At 42.7% G+C, this 20,395-nt stretch overlaps 1 protein-coding gene and 1 long non-coding RNA gene across 2 annotated transcripts in view; one reads left to right on the forward strand and one right to left on the reverse strand.

The window, feature by feature from the left end:
- The window catches only part of LOC149976898 (uncharacterized), a 175,736-nt gene that overhangs the window by 118,579 nt on the left and 36,762 nt on the right, over positions 1 to 20,395 (reverse strand). The gene's annotated exons all lie outside the window — the stretch shown is intronic.
- On the forward strand, positions 796 to 20,239 carry LOC118939533 (histone lysine demethylase PHF8-like). Its single transcript, XM_036946834.2, has 21 exons — positions 796 to 1,252; positions 2,042 to 2,403; positions 3,251 to 3,336; positions 3,762 to 3,882; positions 4,321 to 4,481; positions 4,940 to 5,081; positions 5,206 to 5,392; positions 5,707 to 5,869; positions 7,638 to 7,725; positions 7,947 to 8,053; positions 8,169 to 8,260; positions 8,455 to 8,544; positions 9,001 to 9,276; positions 9,419 to 9,501; positions 9,609 to 9,784; positions 10,220 to 10,427; positions 10,801 to 11,144; positions 11,540 to 11,635; positions 11,834 to 11,943; positions 13,244 to 13,592; positions 17,328 to 20,239. Exons 2-21 carry the CDS (start codon positions 2,306 to 2,308, stop codon positions 17,414 to 17,416), a joined length of 3,066 nt encoding a protein of 1,021 aa, XP_036802729.2. The 5' UTR covers positions 796 to 1,252; positions 2,042 to 2,305; the 3' UTR covers positions 17,417 to 20,239.

A 20,395-nucleotide genomic window follows, 5' to 3' on the forward strand; every position in this document is an offset into this window, starting at 1 on the left:
CAGAGAATTGAATGTTAATTTCTCTACAATAAACTGCCTCTGTAGTTTTTGAGAATTTGGCAATACGTCCAACCGGCCTCACAACCGCAGACCACGTGTATGGTGTTGTGTGGGCGAGCGGTTTGCTGATGTCAACGTTGTGAACAGTACCCCATCGTGGTAGTGGGGTTGTGGTATGGGAAGGCATAAGCTATGGATAACAAACACAACTGCATTAAATCAATGGCAATAGAGATAGCATAGCAGAGATAGCATGACGAGATCCTGAGGCCATTGTTTTGCCATAAATCTGCAGCCATCACCTTATGTTTCAGCATGATAATGCACGCATGTCGCAAGGACCTTTACACAATTCCTGGAAGCTGATGTATGTATGCTGATGTATGCTCTGGATCGATGTGTACGACAGCGTATTCCAGTTCCTGCCAATATCCAGCAACTTTGCACAGTCATTGAAGAGAGTGGGAAAACATTCCACAGGCCGCAATCAACAGTCTGATCAACTCAATGCGAAAGAGATGTGTTGCGCTGCATGAGGCAAATGGTGGTCACACCAGATACTGACTGGTTTTCTGATCCACACCCCTACTTTTTTTTAAGGTATCTGTGACCAACATATGCATATCTGTATTCCCAGTCATGTGAAATCCATAGATCAGGGCTTAATGAATTCCTTTCAATTGACTGAGTTCCTTATATGAACTGTTAACTCTAAAATCTTTGAAATTGTTGCATGTTGCACTCATATTTTTGTTCAGTATAATTACAGGCCCAAGTTGTTATTGCAGTTATTACAGTGCAATAGCTGGTTATTACACTAATTACTCAACTGTAATGTAAATATTGTTTCATTTTGTGTGTAGGCCTACATTTGAAATATTGATGTCCCGCCGCTATTGTAGTTCTTCACTAGCGCAACTTTATTGTTCCTTCAACTACAGACAGTTTATGCGAGTGCTTTGAAATGGCGTTGCTCCATCACAAATGTCTGTATTTCTGAGTTGTTTATAGTAACAGTGCTCATGTAGTGGTCTTTTAATCTTTTCAAACCCTGCAATATACATTTTGTGACTTAACCGACACACCCGGGTATCATTTGTGGGGGAAAAATACAATGCAGTAAGGGCTGTTTTTGAATACTTTGCGCTGCATAATAAGGCCTCAACGATCCTCAGCCTTTCGTAAGGATTTCAACCGATTTCGAATGCTTGGCCGGTGGCCCCTCTGCAGCAATCGGACAGTTTAAATCCCGGTAAGAAATTATTTCGGACCGATTTTCTGAACGTACAACTTACTTATAAGTAATTCAATACTATTTTCACGATAAACTAATATAAAATGCAATATATTTAGCTAAATATAGACTTATCCGCTGTTTAGCTAACGTTACCAGCTAACTTAAGTTGCTAAGCTTAGCCAATGGTGGCTAGCATGTTGCGCTAACAACTAAGTTACTGTAGCGAATAAACAGCTGGCTATGTGTGGTCTTGAATTGCAACTAACGAAAAGATAGCGTTTAACTAATACACATTATTACCAGCTTGCTATGAATCGGTAACGTTCAATTACCTGCGCTTTTCGTTTGTTAGCTAGTTACGTTAGCATAGTCTTGGTACTTGCCAAAAGCCATTGTTAGCCAGGCTGCAGTGTTTACAAATCTAGCTACTATAGTTAGCTAGCTAAGCTGCTAATGTTACTTTCCCTCCCCTAGTACTAGCTAATTAGCCAGTTATTTGTCTGAATCCCAATTCATATGCGAGAGCTGTCAGACATTTTGCAAGGCCTTACCCCTCCCCATACATTTATTAGCCAGTTTAGAAGTGTTATTATTAGCTAGCTAACTTTTGTATTGCCAAATCGTGGGCTAGCCCACTATTCAGACCCACTGCTAGCGAGCCAAGTATAGCAACTTATAGTGAGAACCTTCGGTCAGTAAAACGACTTAGAGGAGCTTATCTTTCTTATCCTCAAATTAACACCCACATCCCTGCAGACCTTTGTGACAGATATGTTTGTGCTCTCTTCTTTCCCATTTCAACAGGTGCCTAATCATGGCGAATACAATGCACCATGTGTGACAGAAAGCAGTGGGCTAGGCACCTATTCCAAGTGAAGTGACACACCACAGTTAACCTGTTACTGGCACTGCCCTGTGCTGCTTCAGTACAAACGCCATTTGAACTATATATATTTTTTCAGAGCTCAATGCAACCGTAAACTAATTCTCATTGCAAACTAGTGTCGTTCTGCCATATAATCACAGAGTAGATTTAAGCCTAACTGTCAGTCAGTTTACACTCCCAGTATGGCGTCTGTTCCAGTGTACTGCCTGTGTCGCCTGCCCTACGATGTCACACGCTTTATGATCGAGTGTGACATATGTCAAGACTGGTTCCATGGAAGGTAAGTTATATTTCAGTTTCATTGAGCATTACTACACTGAACAAAAATATAAACACAGCATGTTAAGTGTTGGTCCAATGTTTCATGAGATGCAGTAAAATATCCCAGAAATGTACCATATGCACAAAGGGCTTATTTCTCAAAAATGTTGTGCACAAATTTGTTTACATCTCTGTTAGTGAGCATTTCTCCTTCAAGATAGTCCATCCACCTAACAGGTGTGGCATATCAAGAAGGTAATTAAACAGCATGATCATTACACAGGTGAACCTAGTGCAATAAAAGGCCACTCTAAAATGTGCAGTTTTGTCACACAACGCTACAGATGTCTCAAATTATGAGGGAGCGTGCAATTGGCATGCAGACTGCAAGAATGTCCACCAGAGCTTTTGCCAGAGAATTGAATGTTTTAGAGAATTTGGCAGTATGTCCAACCGGCCTCACAACCGCAGAACACGTGTATGGCGTTGTGTGGGCAAGCAGTTTGCTGATGTCAACGTTGTGAACAGAGTGCCCCATGGTGGCGGTGGGGTTATGGTATGGGCAGGCATAAGCTACAGACACAATTGCATTTTATCGATGGCAATTTGAATGCACAAAAGTACCATTACGAGATGGTACTTTTAAGGTATCTGTGACCAACAGATGCATATCAGTATTCCCAGTCATGTGAAATCCATAGATTAGGGCCTAATAAATGTATTTCAATTGCCTGATTTCCTCATATGAACTGTAACTCAGTAAAATCAATGAAATTGGTGCATGTTGTGTTTATATTTTTGTTCATTATAATTGCTGACTGTATACAGTAGGCTATGAGTACATTTTTGTTTGTTTTTTTGTCTAGTTGTGTTGGAGTGGAGGAAGACAAAGCAGCAGAGATTGACCTGTACCACTGTCCCAACTGTCAGGTCACCCATGGGCCCTCTGTCAGTAAGTCCCTCTGTCTCTTTGAATTTGCTTCCCAGGCTGTATTTTTATATTTCACCCATATTTCAAACCTGTTTGAATCTGTAGCATCAGGTGTGCTAGTTCTGAATGCATTCTGAATGGCTAGGGGTACTCTAGGACAGGATTAGGGAACCCGGCTCTATAGAAATACACATGCCAATACACATAACAATTCCTCACTTCTGTCAGTTTCGTTACCTGGTCTGCCTTTAGTAATACTACTAGTAGTAATAGTACACTAGTAGTGTGGTTGTAATAGCACAAGTATTAGTAGTGTGGTTGTAATAGCACAAGTATTAGTAGTGTGGTTGTAATAGCACAAGTATTAGTAGTGTGGTTGTAATAGCACAAGTAGTAGTAGCGTGGTTGTAATGCAAGTCTGTTGTTGTCCCCTGTATGTTCCGCAGTGAGGAAGCGGCGTGGAGGTACCAAGCAGGCTGATGCTGGCGGAAGAGACACTTCTGGTCGACCGGTAAAGACAGGCAGCCCGCAGTTTGTCAGGGAGCTACGAAGCCGCACCTTCCCAAGGTGAACCTCCCATATTACATTATGTCTATACGTGTTCATTCTCTTCCACACTGTCTTTTATCTAGCATGAACATTCACCTAAAATGACTGCCTCGCAGAGAAAGAACCCAACCCGGCACTTATAATGTAAAATATTTCATGCGTAGCGTTTTGCTTGCGTCCATACAGTATTGCGTCTCAAAACTATCTGAGTGATCGACAATATGGCTTTTGAATCTGCATTTTTTTAAATGTCCGATAATGTATAATTTCGAGTGGTACTTTAATTATTTTCTCTAACTTTACAGTTCTGACCTGGTTCTCATAGAAGTTGAATTTTGCATCATAATACCATATCTGCCATACGGTGAAATTGCAGCAGTCTGGGACGCTTTTCCCATTTGTTATTCTATTTCTCTGTGTCCCTCACTATTTTCCAATCTCTCTGTGTATGTGCAGTGCTGATGAGGTATTGTTAAAGCCGTCGGGGGCCCAGCTGACAGTGGAGTTCCTGGAGGAGCGCTCATTCAGTGTTCCTGTCATGGTCCTCAGGAGGGACGGCCTGGGCATGAACCTGCCCCCGGGGAACTTTGGCGTCAACGACGTAGAGCACTACATCGGTAAACCTCTCCGTCTTTAGCGGCAATTTTGGTTTCACGTGCAGTTATTTTAATATTTGCTTGTTTTCCCCACATCATTAACTAGAACACTGATTTATATGTTGTCTTCTATGGTACCTTTACCTACCTTAGTTGAATGCACTGACTCTAAGTAAGTCTCCATGGATAAGGGCATCTGCTCAATTCAATGATTAAAATGTCAATGTAAACCTGCAACTCTACATACAGTACAAGGCTCTGTCATACCTGCTCTTTAACTAGTCACGTCTCAACTTGACATTCCATTACCATAAGAGATGTAACCTAGTGTAGGTTACCAGAGGAAACTACGGTCTTATCTCACACAACAAGACCTCTGTGAGGTTGAGATGTTGTATATGATCACGGTGCAGGAATAAAGCACTCTGTGTGGGGAGCGGCAAGACGTGTTTTGTTTGTTGATTGCGTGTTGTCTATAGGTCCGGACAGGGAGATTGATGTGATTGACGTGTCTCGCCAAGCTGACCTGAAGATGCGCCTAGGGGACTTTGTGGAGTACTACAACAGCCCCAACAGAGACCGAGTCCTCAACGTCATCAGCCTAGAGTTCTCTGAGACCAGGTACACCACACTGCTTGTTCTTGTGTCAATGCACTCATTGGTTGGTATTGCTCTCTAGGGGTCTTCCTTGTCATCAGTACATCATTTGGTTGAACAAAAGTCAAATGTCAATTTTCTGTCACAGGCTGTCAAATTTGGTGGAGACTCCGAAGATAGTGAGGAAGCTGTCGTGGGTGGAGAACCTGTGGCCTGAGGAGTCCGTGTTTGAGCGGCCCAACGTCCAGAAATACTGCCTCATGGGGGTCAAGGACAGCTACACAGACTTCCACATCGACTTCGGAGGCACCTCTGTCTGGTACCATGTACTACGGGTAAGAAGAGGGCAGTTTTTGGGACATTTTATGGGCCAGATTGTGTAAAGGGACTGTTGGAACTAGGCATTCTTCCTGCTGTGCTGACATGCATAATTGGAGCGTTATATACTAGGAGACTTAAGAGCGATATAACATTTGAATGTATGATGTCCATGCCTGACTTTACCTTGTTCATCATTGTAATGCTGTGTCTGCCTGACGGATGAAAATTCTCTCCTTTTAACTCTTCCACTTTCACGTTGATGTGGAAACGGAAAGGTTGATTAATGAGCGCTGTCACTGTTAGATAAATGTCTACGTGTGTCTCTCAGGGTGAGAAGATCTTCTACCTGATCTCCCCCACGCCAGCAAACCTTGCCTTGTTTGAGCGCTGGAGCTCCTCGTCCAATCAGAACGAGATGTTCTTCGGGGACCAGGTGGACATGTGCTACAAGTGCTCTGTCAAACAGGGGAACACGCTCTTCATCCCAACAGGTATTCACCCTCTTCATTTACCCAGGTATTCAACAAAGTGTGGTCAGATGTTATGGTTTGTCTTCTGAAACAGGGACTAGTGCTGTGACAGGCCTGTTATTGCTTCTGGTGATGGGTTTTATATACAGTGCATTCCTGGTGGAGCTTGTCAGAACTCCATATATTATGTGCCAGTTCATATACACTACCAGTCAAAAGTTTGGACACACCTACTCATTCAAGAGTTTCTTAATTTTTACTATTTTTTACATTGTAGAATAATAGTGAAGGCATCAAAACTATGAAATATCACATATGGAATCATGTCGTAACCAAAATACTTTTAAACAAATAAAAATATATTTTATATTTGAGATTCTTCAAAGTAGCCACCCTTTGCCTTAATGACAGCTTTGCACACTCTTGGCATTCTCTCAACCAGCTAAATGAGGTACTCACTCACCTGTTGATTGTGCCTTTAAGTTGACTATGACTTTAAACAGCGTGGAAAATTCCAGAAAATGATATCATGGCTTTAGAAGCTTCTGGTAGGCTAATTGACATCATTTGAGTCAATTGGAGGTGTACCTGTGGATTTCAAGGCCTACCTTTAAACTCAGTGCCTCTTTGCATGACATAAAAAATTGTAGACCTCCACAAGTCTGGTTCATCCTTGGGAGCAATTTCCAAACTCCTGAAGGTACCACGTTCATCTGTACAAACAATAGTACGCAAGTATAAACACCATGGGGCCACGCAGCCGTCATATCTCTCAGGAAGGAGATGCGTTCTGTCTCCTAGAGATGAATGTACTTTGGTGCGAAAAGTGCAAATCAATCTCAGAACAACAGCAAAGGATCTTGTAAAGATGCTGGAGGAAACGGGTACAAAAGTATCTATATCCACAGTAAAACGAGTCCTATGTTGACATAAACCTGAAAGGCCGCTCAGCAAGGAAGAAGCCACTGCTCCAAAACTGCCATAAAATGTCAGACTACGGTTTGCAACTGCACATGGGAACAAAGATTGTACTTTTTGGAGAAATGTCCTCTGCTCTGATGAAACAAAAATATAACTGTTTGGCCATAATGACCATCGTTATGTTTGGAGGAAACCGGGAAGCATGGGGGTGGCAGAATCATGTTGTGGGGGTGCTTTGCTGCAGGAAGGACTGGTGCACTTCGCAAAATAGATGGCATCATGAGGAAAGGAAAAGTATGTGGATATGTTGAAGCAACATCTCAAGACATCAGTCAGGAAGTTAAAGCTTGGTTGCAAATGGGTCTTCCAAATGGACAATGACCCCAAGCATCCTTCCAAAGTTGTGGCAAAATGGCTTAAGGACAACAAAGTCACATTTTTGGAGTGGCCATCACAAAGCCCTGACCTCAATCCTATAGAAAATTTGTGGGCAGAACTGAAAAAGCGTGTGCAAGCAAGGAGGCCTACAAACCTGAAACAGGTTTCGGGTAGCTTGTGGAAGGCTACCCGAAACGTTTGACCCAAGTTAAACAATTTAAAGGCAATGCTACCAAATACTAATTAAGTGTATGTAAACTTCTGACCGACTGGGAATGTGATGAAAGAAATAAAAACGAAAATAAATCATTCTCTCTAGTATTATTCTGACATTTCACATTCTTAAAATAAAGTGGTGATCCTAACTGACCTAAGACAGGGAATCTTTACTTGGATTAAATGTCAGGAATTGTGAAAAACTGAGTTTAAAACTATTTGTCTAAGGTGTATGGGTGTTTTCAATGTACTTGTGTGTCTCTCTCTCTCTCAGGATGGATCCATGCTGTACTTACTCCTGTGGACTGTGTGGCTTTCGGAGGGAATTTCCTACACAGTCTCAACATTGACATGCAGCTCCGGTAAGTCCCTTCACTCCTGCCTCCTACTAAAACGTGAGTCGCATCACTTGCGGTACTCCGTTTATCTGAACTGATCATAGCAACATTTCTCTACCATTCATAACTACAATGCCATTTTGAAAATGGCTCACTCAATACATTTCCATTACCATTGTACTATACATTCGAATTACCAAATGTTTATAACCATTCATTCTGTGTTCTTCTTCTTTCCCCATCAGAGCGTATGAAATAGAGAAGAGGTTGAGTACAGCCGACCTGTTCAGTTTCCCAAACTTTGAGACTGTGTGCTGGTATGTTGGCAAGCACCTGCTTGACACATTCAGAGGTGAGGTGCTTCATCATAAACATGCTTTTCCCCCCTCTGCTCTCTAAGGAACTGCATTTCTTTGGGCAATGTATGTCAAGAACCTTGGTAACTTCTATGTTGATCTATGTTGCAGGTCTGAGAGAGAACCGCAGACACCCTGCTACCTACCTGGTCCACGGAGCCAAGGCCCTCAACAACGCTTTCCGCACCTGGACACGCAAAGAGGTAGCTCTTTACTGTAGGCCCCCTTATGTATGCATTCATCAAGCCTTTACAGCAGCCACTGAAGACTTTATAACATCTGTCATAGTCCGTCGCTAACATTATGCGCAATGGCACAAGATATCAGGAAGCTAGTTGTAGTGGGCGCTATATTCTTTGTGTCTTATGGTGACGTTATGTTTTTGTCCTCCCACCAGTCGCTGACTGACCACGAGGTGGAGATTCCAGAGACCATTAAGACCCAGCAACTGGTCAAGGACCTGGCCAAGGAGATACGACTGGTGGAGGTAAGCTGGCCTGGGGAGGTGGAGACACTGACAAATATTTTCTTACTTTTTGTAACTTATTGATTATATTTATTTAACTGGGCAAGTCAGTTAAGAACAAATTCTTATTTACAATGACGGCCAAACCCTAACGACGCTGGGCCAATTGTTGGCCGCCCTATGGAACTCCCAATCACGGCAGGGTGTGATTCAGCCTGGATTCAAACCAGGGACTGTAGTGACGCCTCTTGCACTGAGATGCAGTGCCTTAGACTGCTGCACCACTCGGGAGCCCAAAAGAGTACACTGAGGCAAACTGAGCCAAGCTACTAGACTGGCCTAGTTGTTCATCTACCATCATATCTGAGCCTGTACAGTTCAGGTCACCACTATAGTGAGTCCCTTTCAGGCATATGAGTGTGTATGAATTAATTTCAGTCTGGCTTACTGAGAGTACTCTGTCCTCTGCCACTCCAGGACATCTTCCAGCAAGGCCGCCCTGCGGCTCCTTTCACCTCTACACAGGGCTTCCCCTCGCCCCTCCCCAAAGCCTCCCCTCTAGCCATCTCCCAGAGCCCTGGCCGCCCCCCGGGGAAGAAGAGAGGCCCCAAACCCAAGGATGTGTCCCCCAGTCCCAAAAAGAAGGGCCAAAAGGGCTTAATGAAAGAGGCAGGAGAGCTGGATCTCCTGGAGATCCACACCAAACACACACTGAAGAAATGCCAATCTGGTAACAAGAAAAACAAGAACAAGGTACGTCTGTTCAATTGGTGATTGATGTGCCTTGTCCTTGTCGAATACATTTAATAAATGAAATGCACATTTAAATAGTCCTTTTACCTAAAAGGAAAATTTGTGATGCTAATGTGCGCTTGTGATTTCTCTCCATCTCCAGTTTGAGCTACCCTTGGAGGAGTTCCAGGGGAAAATGAGCAAGAGCAAACTGAAGCTGGTGCTGACCAACGGCAAAATACAGGGGTAAGACTGGGATGTCAGGCGACCTCTTTATCTCTTATCACGTTCTGTTTGCATTTGACATTGTGTCATCGACACGTTCATGGAAGTTTCTTTCTTTCTGACCACAGCAAGAAGGGTGGTCGTTCGGGCGGCAGTAACAGTGCCGGCCGTGCCCCTCAATTCCAGCACCATGCTATGGGAGGGTCTGCACTGTCAGACTTTGAGTCAGAGGACGAGCTACAGATTGACGAGACACCTCCTCCACGACGCAAGGCTGGGGGATCCAGCAAGAAGAAACTTAGTGGTAAGTTTACATGATATAGTACAAATGGAAATATACTTTGAGAGCACTTCTTTCGTGATAGCATTACTAATCAGTAAAATTGTTTTCTTATCTTGTTGGGGCATTCGGTTCAGCCTTCCGAGCCTTGAGGCTAAATTGATATGAAAGCAAATAAAAACACTTTTTAGGCGTGCTTTGGGATAGAGTGGCGTAATCTACCAGTCAGTTTTATCGTTGGTGTCTGGGGCAGGTTTGGTCCGTTGGTGGAGCAAGGAACAAACTATAAACCTGATGGAAAATGCCTGGACCGTTTTCCATCAGAGCACATGTTGTAACAACCTTTTGCTAAGGAAAACGTACAAATGTAGCATTTCTATTAGTTCCTCCCCATTTCACACAGTTTCAATTGGTATTCTTCCATTTTGTGCCTACTGAACAAGATCCTGTTTCCGTCAGGTCTTCCTAGGAAGCTGCCGAGGGCCAAGCCATGCTCTGACCCCCATCGCATCAGAGAACCAGGAGAGGTGGACTTTGACATTGAGGAGGACTACACCACAGATGAGGAGGAGTCCATGACTGTCCATGGCGTGAAGGGTGGAGCAGGAGGAATCCTGGACCTGCTGAAAGCCAGCAAACAGGTGGCAGGGCTGGACTCTGCACTCAGGTAGGGCCTGACTGACACTTCTGGACATTTCAGAAACCTTAATCATATTGTTTTATTCTCAATACCAGCCCTCTGCAACTTGTGTTCAGATATTCTGAGCAGTCAGACTACCACGTATTGTCTTATCTATTTGAACTCAAGTCAATCATTCGAAAAATGTATTTGCATTCTGCCTTGGCATCAGATTGCCAATGGAAAAATGTATCCAAAATGGGAGCCAATGAAGTTGGGAGGATGAATGTTTCTCTCACTGCCTTCATAAACAGAACAGGTTAACTTGCGTAATATACATTTTTGCAACATATGTCCTCTACATTTTAGTGCTGTTTGTGTGGTGATCATTCATCTCTTGTCCTCCCTCTCCACCCTACAGTGAGGAAGCCCCAGCCTCTCCCAGCACACGAGATGCCATCCAGGGCATGCTCTCCATGGCCAACCCTCCATCCTCTTCCTCCTCCTCCTCTTCCTCCTCTTCCTCCCCTCGGTCTGTCTCCGGAGGGCTTTCTGAGGGCCTGGGCATGGTCAAAGAGAAAGGGGGGCGGGCCGTGTGGGTGACAGGAGCCAATAAGAGCAGAGGGGGAGGAGCCTCCAAAGAGAAGACAACTTTCCAACGCCCTGGGAAGCGGCCGGTCAAGCGGCCGGCCCGTCACCTTAGCGACGAGGACAGCCCAGACGAGCAGGAAACTCTGGGCACCTGTTTTAAAGACGCAGAGTATGGTGAGTCAGAGGAAGAATCTCAATTGAGATTCTCCCATAGGCTGTGTGCGTCCCAAATGGCACCCTATTCCCTGTATAGTGCACTACTTCTGACCAGGTGAGTCATGGGAGAAAGGAGCACAAGAACATACCCCTGGCCTGGCTACTGCTCAGAGACTACTTGCCTTGCCCTGGCTGCATTAGTTTTGGAATGGTCTCAAATTTGCACCCGCCAAACTGGTTCCCCAGGCGAGCTAAAACAAATCCACGAACATTGGGTTTAGCTCACCTGGGAACTAAGTCATGGTCGAATCAAGGCACTATGATGGATACTAAACTAAATGATCCAATGATGTCACGATCATTATCCTGCCTGACTGCTCAACCCTCCTGACCAACCCCTGTGTGTGTTTCAGTCTATCCCTCCTTAGAGTCTGATGAGGAGGACCACGCCAACAAGGGCAAGATGAAGAGGAAGAAAAACTGGGACGACACTCCTTGGAGCCCCAAAGGTACTCACTACTCAACCCATTTTCAAGTGTTAGACAGTGGACATGTTTCATGACCAAACCGACAGCGAAGGACATTTGTTGATACTTAGTTGAACATGTAATAACCATCTGTAGGCGGACTCTCCAAATATAGACTCTCCAAATAAAGTGTTACATATCATTGATTAATTCCGCAAACAAATTTTCTTATTCCCTCAGCCCGGGTAACCCCCACCCTGCCAAAACAGGAGCGCCCAGTGAGGGAGGGGGCCAGAGTGGCGTCTGTAGAGACTGGCCTTGCTGCAGCTGCTGCCAAACTGGCACAACAGGTGAGATGAGAGGAGGGGAAATACTTTTGGTCATGTTTTGTATGTGGACACCTGCTCGTCCAACATCTCATTCCAAAACGATGGGCATTAATATGGAGTTGGTCCCCCCCCTTTGCTGCTATAACAGTCTCCACTCTTCTGGGAAGGCTTTCCACTAGATGTTGGAACTTTGCTGCGGGGACTTGCTTCCGTTCAGCCACGAGCATTAGTGAGGTCGGGCACTGATGTTGGGAGATGAGGCCTGGCTCGTAGTCGGCGTTCCAATTCATCCCAAAGGTGTTCGATGGGGTTGAGGTCAGGGCTCTGTGCAGGCCAGTCAAGTTCTTCCACACCGATCTCGACATCACTCCAGAGAACGGATTTCCACCACTCCAGCCGACGCTTGGCATTGCGCATGATGATCTTAGGCATGTGTGCGGCTGCTCGTCCATGGAAACCCATTTCATGAAGCTCCGACTAACATTTATTGTGCTGATTTTGCTTCCAGAGGCAGTTTGGAACTGTAGTGAGTTTGGAACTCACTGTTTGGAACTGTAGTGAGCGCTGTAGTGAGCGTTGCAACCGAGGACCGACCACCACTTCGCGGCTGAGCAGTTGTTGCTCCTAGACATGTCCACTTCACAATAACAGCACTTACAGTTGACTGGGGCAGCTCTAGCAGGCCAGAAATTTGACAAACTGACTTTTTGGAAAGATGGCATCCTATAACGGTGCCACATTTAAAGTCACTGAGCTCTTCAGTAAGGCCATTCTACTGTAAATGTTTGACTATGGAGATTGCATGGCGGTGTGCTCGATTTTATACACCTATCAGCAACGGGTGTGGATTAAATAGCCAAATCCACAAATTTGAAGCGGTGTCCACATACTTTTGTATATTGTGCATGTTAGGGGACAGTTTGGGACAAGTTCATGTTCTGAAAGAGGTAGGGCCCTTTACTAAATCTTACACCCATTCAAATACATTTTGAAGGCTCCTGAGTGGCGCAGCGGTCTAAGGTGCTACATCTCAGTGCTAGAGGCGTCACTAATGACCCTGGTTCGATTCCAGGCTGTATCACAACCGGCCATGATTGGGAGTCCCCATAGGGCAACGCACAATTGGCCCAGTGTAGGCCGTCATTGTAAATAAGAATTAGTTCTTAACTAACTTGTCTAGTTAAATAAAAAATTTAAAAAAGATTAGACAATCACCAAAAGACAAATGAGAGCCAAATGTTGAGATGCTACCCTCTGTGGAGCTAGGGAATATGATTGAATGTCAAATGCTGTCTAATATTTCTATTGTTTATTCATCCAGGAGATCCAGAAACCCACCAAGAGGAAGTACACCAAAAAGCCCCGCCCCGTTGCCCCACCACAGCCACCTCCTCGGGCCGAGCCGTCCCCTCCCTCCCCCCCTCTAGCCCCGGAGCCTCCCACCCCTGACTTAAGCCCTGAGCAGAGGGTGGAGTGCTACTCTGCCAGCCTACTGGACCATGAATACACGGCAGGCCCTGGGGGCCCCAGAGGGAGTGCGGCTATGGCTCCTGGGGTGTTCCTCACCTCCAGACGACCCTCCCTCTCCCCCCAGAACAGCAGCACTTACTCCCCCTCTACAGCCTCCCCCGCTGGGCTAGCTAGCCCCGGCAGCGCTGGAGCTGGTGGAGGTAAGTACATAAGTGCTTGGGGTAATTGTCTTGCTGGAAGATCCACTTTTGACCAAGTTGCTGCCTTCTGGCAGAGGCAACAAGGTTTTGGGCAAAATGTCCTGTTACTGGGTAAAGTTTGACCTTATTTTCTGTATAAGCATCCTTCTTTCAACGCCAAACAAACCACTGGTGTGCGTGGCCAAAGAGCTCAATACATTTCAGCCTAAAACCTGGTTGCCTCTGCCAGGAGGCTGAAACTTGGCCACAAAATCAACATTTTGCAATGGCCATCTGTCTCTGGACTTGAAACCAATTGAAAATGTGTGGTTTGAATTGAAGAGGGAAGTCCATAAGCACCAACAAAGGATATCAAGGATCTGGAAATATGCCGTAAAGATGAATGGTCTAAGATCCCTCCCAATTGGAGAGGCAGGTAGCCTAGTGGTTAGAGCATTGGACTAGTAACCGAAAGGTTGCAAGATCGAATCCCTGAGCTGGAAAGGTAAAAATCTGTCGTTCTGCACCTGAACAAGGCAGTTAACCTACTGTTCCTCGGCCGTCATTGAAAATACGATTTTTTTCTTAACTGACTTGCAGAGTTAAATAAAATATGTTCTCCAATCTCATAAAATATTTTAGAAAAAGGCTCAGTACCGTTGTCCTTGCAAAGGGGATGGTGCTGAAGTATTGGAAATAGAGGTGGCAATAATTGGAATCTTTTTGAGAACATGTTACTTGTTAAAATCTCTTTCTCTGAGCAAGTATATAAGTATAATAATATACACTGAACAGAAAAACAACATGTAAAGACATTTTTCATCCACACAAAAATATAATTTTCCTCATTTTGTGCAGACATTTGTTTACATCCATGTTAGATTATATTGGCAAAGGAGAAATGTTCACTATCTACTAGACAGGTGTGGCATATCAAGAAGGATGATCATTACACAGGTGCACCTTGTGCTGTGGACAATAAAGGCCAGTCTAAAATGTGCAGTTTTGTCACACAACACAATGCCACAGATGTCTCAAGTTTTGGGAGTGCGTGCAAATGGCATGCTGACTGCGGGAATGTCCACTAGAGCTGTTTCCAGATAATTTAATGTTCATTTCTCTACCATAAGCCGCCTCCAACGTCATTTTTGAGAATTTGGCAGTACGTCCAACCAGTCTCATAGCCGCAGACCACATGTAACCACGCTAGCCCAGGACCTCCACATCTGGCTTCTTCATGTGCTGGATCGTCTGAGGCCAGCCACCTGGACAGCTGATGAAACTGCGGGTTTGCAGAACCAAAGAATTTCTGCACAAACTGTCAGAAACTGTCTCAGGGAAGCTCGGCTGCATGCTCGTCGTCCTCACCAGGGTCTTGAACTGACTGCAGTGCGGCGTTGTAACTGACTTTAGTGGGCAAATGCTCACCTTCGATGGCCACTGACACGCTGGAGAAGTCTGCTCTTTACAGATTAATCCCGATTTCAACCGTACAGACAGCGTGTATGGCATTGTGTGGGCGAGTGGTTTGCTGATGTCAACATTATGAACAGAGGGCACTGTCAATGATTAGTAGAACAGAGATACCATGACGAGATTCTGAGGCCCATTGTCATGCCATTCATCCACCGCCATCACCTCATGTTTCAGCATGATAATGCACAGTCCCATTTTGCAAGGATCTGAACACAATTCCTGGAAGCTGAAAATGTCCCAGTTATTCCATGCCCTGCATACTTACCATACATGTCACCCATTGAGCACGTTTGGGATGCTCTGGATCGACGTGTACGACAGCGTGTTCCAATTCCCGCCAATATCCAGCAACTTCGCACAGCGATTTGAAGAACAGTGGGACTACATTCCACAGGCCACAATCAAAAGCCTGATCAACTCTATGCGAAGGAGATGTCACGCTGCATGAGGCAAATGGTCACACCAGATACTGACTGGTTTTCTGATCCATGCCCCTACTTTAAAAAAAGATCTCTGTGACCAACAGATGCATATCTGTATTCCCAGTCATGTGAAATCCATAGATGAATTTATTACAATTGCCAGATTTCCTTATATGAACTGTAACTGAGTAAAATCTTTGAAATTGTTGATTTTTGCGTTTATTTTTGTTCAGTGTAATCTTCCCTTTTTTTTCATACACAATATAGTTCAGACATCATGAAAATAAATTAACAATTTTTTGAGGGGTCTAACGCACAGCTGACTGAATGACAATGCAGCAGCAGCACACAGAAATAGAACAGGCTTGCAACATCTAACCCTGGCAATTTGACTGGTTAACTAATTCGTACACTCACAATGGCTGCCTGGTATTGTGATGCAATCATTTCCATGGTAATGTGAATGTTCATTCAAATGATGTTTAACTGATGTGCCCCATGCAATGGAATGTATTTTTTGCAATGTCAGTTGAATCAGCAAATTACAGCATATATTTTAGCATATATTTTACTTATGGGTACACTCTTAGTAGATGTGGTAAAGAGGTCAATCAAACTCGGCCAAAACAATGAAATTGCCATGGAAACGCATGGGGGAAAGTGCCTTGGGGTAAGGATCCCAACACTCCTCATTGCCCCCCAGCAAAATTAGTCTACTTTTAGGCTATTGTTTGTGTATTTCACATTATTTCGAAATATAATGCTTTTATGGATGTCAACCCCCAACACATGTTCATGTCATTGTTACGATCAACTACATTACAGTTAAACATTATTTTGACCACCATCAACCATTTCTGTATGCTAGCTATGCTAACCATCTTATACAAACGTTAGTTAGCATTTAGTAGTCACTTCTACATGTTATATAGCAAATATATCCAAATTGGACTGAAGTAAGCACATTTGTGGGCCTGTGACAGTACATAAAACATGAAGGTTTTGGCGAATATCCACTATGTTAGATCAGATTTGTTGAATGTTCTCCAATCTGGTAAATGGAACTTCTGCGTTCCAATGACTCCTTTACCACATCTATGGCTGCCAGTCCACCCATTATGCCATCATAGAATGAGGACGCCCATTCTATTAATTATATTTCTATGGCGGCACATGCAGTCATTTGCGGAGGAGAAAATATGTGCCACCCCGCCCAAACAGTTATTACGGTGACGGCGGTCATTTGGTTGACCAATTACCATCATCCAAAATTCCATGATCGCCACTGCCCTATTTTTTTTGCTCATCTTAATAAAGAATAAAGGGTGCCAATCATTTCGGTCAAGGCTGTAGAAACACACGGGTAACTTCACAGCACATAGACATGAGTTCAGGGGTTAAAGTTCTTTCTCCGTCACTGGAGGATTTCTTTTATATGGATTCATTTTTTTTCATTATTTTAATAATAAATGTTTTTAACCAATTGAAAAGGACTATAATTGGTAAAACGTGCAGTTTACAAGTGCAAATGATCCTTTCCCTAAAAGCATGATGGTCATTCCTTTTTTTTCTTCTTTTTTTTAACATGAAAGTATAAGTTAACTTTCCCACAGAAAATCAATCTGAGATCGACTTAAGTTTCAGTCATGGGATTTTTTGTTGTTGCTGTAACCCCTGTGAGTTCATTAGGGCACACAACAGAAAACATTTCAGAGCGGAATATGAAAATTACCTGTCCAGATAATGCCTCCCTGTTTGTCTGTTTTCCTCCATTTGGTGTCTAATGAACAGGATTCACAAATGTGACAAACTGTTTTCTTACCCATTGCTTTATTCCTTCTTTCTACCTCCATCTCAGGGAAACGTCCAAAGAAAGGACTTGCAACAGCAAAACAGAGACTAGGAAAGATTCTGAAAATCCACCGCAATGGGAAGCTTCTCCTGTGAGAGGTGCTTCGGGAGATATGAACGGATGGAGGACAGATGGATGTAAATTAAAGAGGACCTGAAAGACATGACTGCTTTAAGAGAAACTGTTTATATTTTTTAATCTATAATTCAATTTTTTTTCATCTGGTATCTTCACCTGCACCTGTCATTCACTCATGTTCTCACTCTATACCACTTTCCAGTCCTTAATAATTCAGAATTGATTGAATCTATATAGCTGTTTTGTAGCGCTGAAATAGTCAGCATTCTACTTTGGTACTCTGCTTTCACATTTGGTATTATTTATACTTTGATATGAAAAAATATATATACACACACACTACCGTTCAAAAGTTTGGAGTCACTTAGAAATGCCCTTGTTTTTGAAAGAAAAGCATATTTTTTTGTCCATTAAAATAACAACAAATTAATCAGAAATACAGTGTAGACATTGTTAATGTTGTAAATGACTATTGTTGCTGGAAATGGCTGATTTAAAAAAATATATATACATAGGCATACAGAGGCCCATTATCAGCAAACATCACTGCTGTGTTCTAATGGCACATTGTGTTAGCTAATGCAAGTTTAAAGGCATAATTGATCATTAGAAAACCCTTTTGCAATTATGTTAGCACAGATAAAAAATGTTCTGATTAAAGATGCAATACAACTGGCCTTCTTCAGACTAGTTGAGATCAGTAGTTTGAGAAACGGATGCCTCACAAGTCCTCCACTGGCAGCTTCTTTAAATAGTACCCGCAAAACACTAGTCTCAATGTCAACAGTGAAGAGGCGACTCCAGGATGCTGGTCTTCTAGGCAGAGTTGCAAAGAAAAAGCCATATCTCAGACTGGCCAATACAAATATTAAGATGAGCAAAAGTACAGACACTGGACAGAGGAACTCTGCCTAGAAGTCCAGCATCCTGGAGTTTCCTCTTGAGACTAGTGTCAGCGTTGAGACTAATGTTTTGTGGGTTCTATACTGAAGCTGCCAGTAGAGGACTTGTGAGGCGTCTGTTTCTCAAACTAGACACTCTAATGTACTTGTCCTCTTGCTCAGTTGTGCACCGGGGCCTCCCACTCTTTCTATTCTGGTTAGAGCCAGTTTGTGCTGTTCTTTGAAGGGAGTAGTACATAGTGTTGTTAGGGATCTTCAGTTTCTTAGCAATTTCACGCATGGAATAGCCTTCATTTCTCAGAACAAGAATAGACTGACGAGTTTCAGAAGAAAGTTATTTTTTCCTGGCCATTTTGAGCCTGTAATTGAACCCACAAATGCAGATACTCCAGATACTCAACTAGTCTAAAGGCTAGTTTTCTTGCTTTAATCAGAACAACAGTTTTCAGCTGTTGCAAAATGGTTTTCTAATGATCAATTAGCCTTTTAAAATGGTAAACTTGGAATAGCTGATAATGGACCTCTGTATGCCTATGTAGATATTCCATTAAAAATCAGCCGTTTCCAGCTACAACAGTCATTTACAACATTAACAATGTCTACACTGTATTTCTGATCAATTTGAAGTTATTTTAATGGACAAAATACATGCTTTTCTTTCAAAAACAAGGGCATTTCTAAGTCACCCCAAACTTTTGAACGGTAGTGTATAAATTGAGGAGCATGTAAGCATTTAGTTGGTCATGCATCGCTCAGATCAATTGAACATGTATCAATCAATTAATTGCTATATGATCTATCTAATCATTTAACCCATTAAACTTACATGCAAGAAGCATGTATTCATCAAATTGACAATGAAAAATGTCTGAAATAATTAGTAGTTGATGATTTATAGTAAAACAATTATTTGATTTTTATTATTGAAACCCATGATATGACCCATTCTTCATTTGACATGGGTCTCTCTATGTGGGTGAGTCAAAAGGGGTGAAGGTTTTAAATGGATAAATAAAATATAAGTTTCTTTCTAGACAATTCAGCCAAATTGGATTTTTAGAAATGATTTAATCCATTTGAGATGAACTCATGTTGTTTTGGATGACTTAGCTTTTTACATGTATTATGTGCTAGTAGGCTTGCCTCCCATTCAGCCCTTTACAGTTGTGTTCACATCTCTGTTCTCACTTTTGACTCTAGTTTACTTTTTTATTTCTACAAACTTAGGTTATTACTTTTATTCACCACCCAGGTGTTTATTTTTGCCATGTAGATAGCAACCAAACATTTTAGAAAGGGGATCTCTTCACCAGAATTTATGTAGATATTTTCAAAGAAATGATCGGTGTGCTAATGACCCCAAGAAAGAATTAACTTGTGTTTTTGATTGTATTCATTTAACTTAGCCTGGGTACCATGTCACATACCCAAGCTACATTTAACTCACTTCTGGATGAAGTTCTGTGTTTTTAGATGTGTATATTTTGGAATTTATATAGCCACCCAGTCAAAACAGTACTGTCATGATATGAAGAATCTGGTTCCTAATCATTTTCAAATCCACCATGGTTTGTATTCAAGTCTTTGGTAGTATAGACTTGAGCCGGCAGTTGTAGGATGTGTCCCAAATGGAGCCCTATTCTGTAGTGCACTACTTTTGAACAGGACCCAATGCATTCTGGTTAAAAGTAGCATACTATTTTGGAAATGTGGTGCCGTTTGTGACGCAGTTGTGAAATGATGTGTTTTATTTAAGGAATGTGCTACACATATAGACACAGTTGTAGTGTTCTGTAAGGATATTGAAGTCGGAAGCAGAGATTTGATAATGATAATATGTACATCGTTGTAATTTTGTTTTTATATAGTTCAAAGGAGAAGTCTTTTTGTTGTTATTGCTTAACATACCTTGTATAAAATACATGTAATTTGGAAAAATGTTTGAAATATTCAAAGTTTTATTTGTATGCCGTAATAATCATGTAATTTTTAGTTGGTCATGTATTGTTATAATGGAATAATGAAGTTCCTGATTTATCATTTAGTATTAATAATATTTCGTCTTGTGTCAGTGTATATGTTAGACGTGAAAGG

Source organism: Oncorhynchus mykiss, chromosome 16, assembly GCF_057628025.1.
Source record: "Oncorhynchus mykiss isolate SJ-2025 chromosome 16, ASM5762802v1, whole genome shotgun sequence".
NCBI lineage: Eukaryota > Metazoa > Chordata > Actinopteri > Salmoniformes > Salmonidae > Oncorhynchus > Oncorhynchus mykiss.

What these genes read in the sequence shown, in the direction of transcription:
- LOC118939533 (XM_036946834.2), top strand. Translation starts at nt 2,306, where the DNA reads ATGGCGTCTGTTCCAGTGTACTGCCTGTGTCGCCTGCCCTACGATGTC. An exon ending in CTGCCAAACTGGCACAACAG is followed by an intron (nt 11,944 to 13,243) that starts GTGAGATGAGAG and finishes TTATTCATCCAG; the next exon opens with GAGATCCAGAAACCCACCAA. An exon ending in CAGCGCTGGAGCTGGTGGAG is followed by an intron (nt 13,593 to 17,327) that starts GTAAGTACATAA and finishes CCTCCATCTCAG; the next exon opens with GGAAACGTCCAAAGAAAGGA.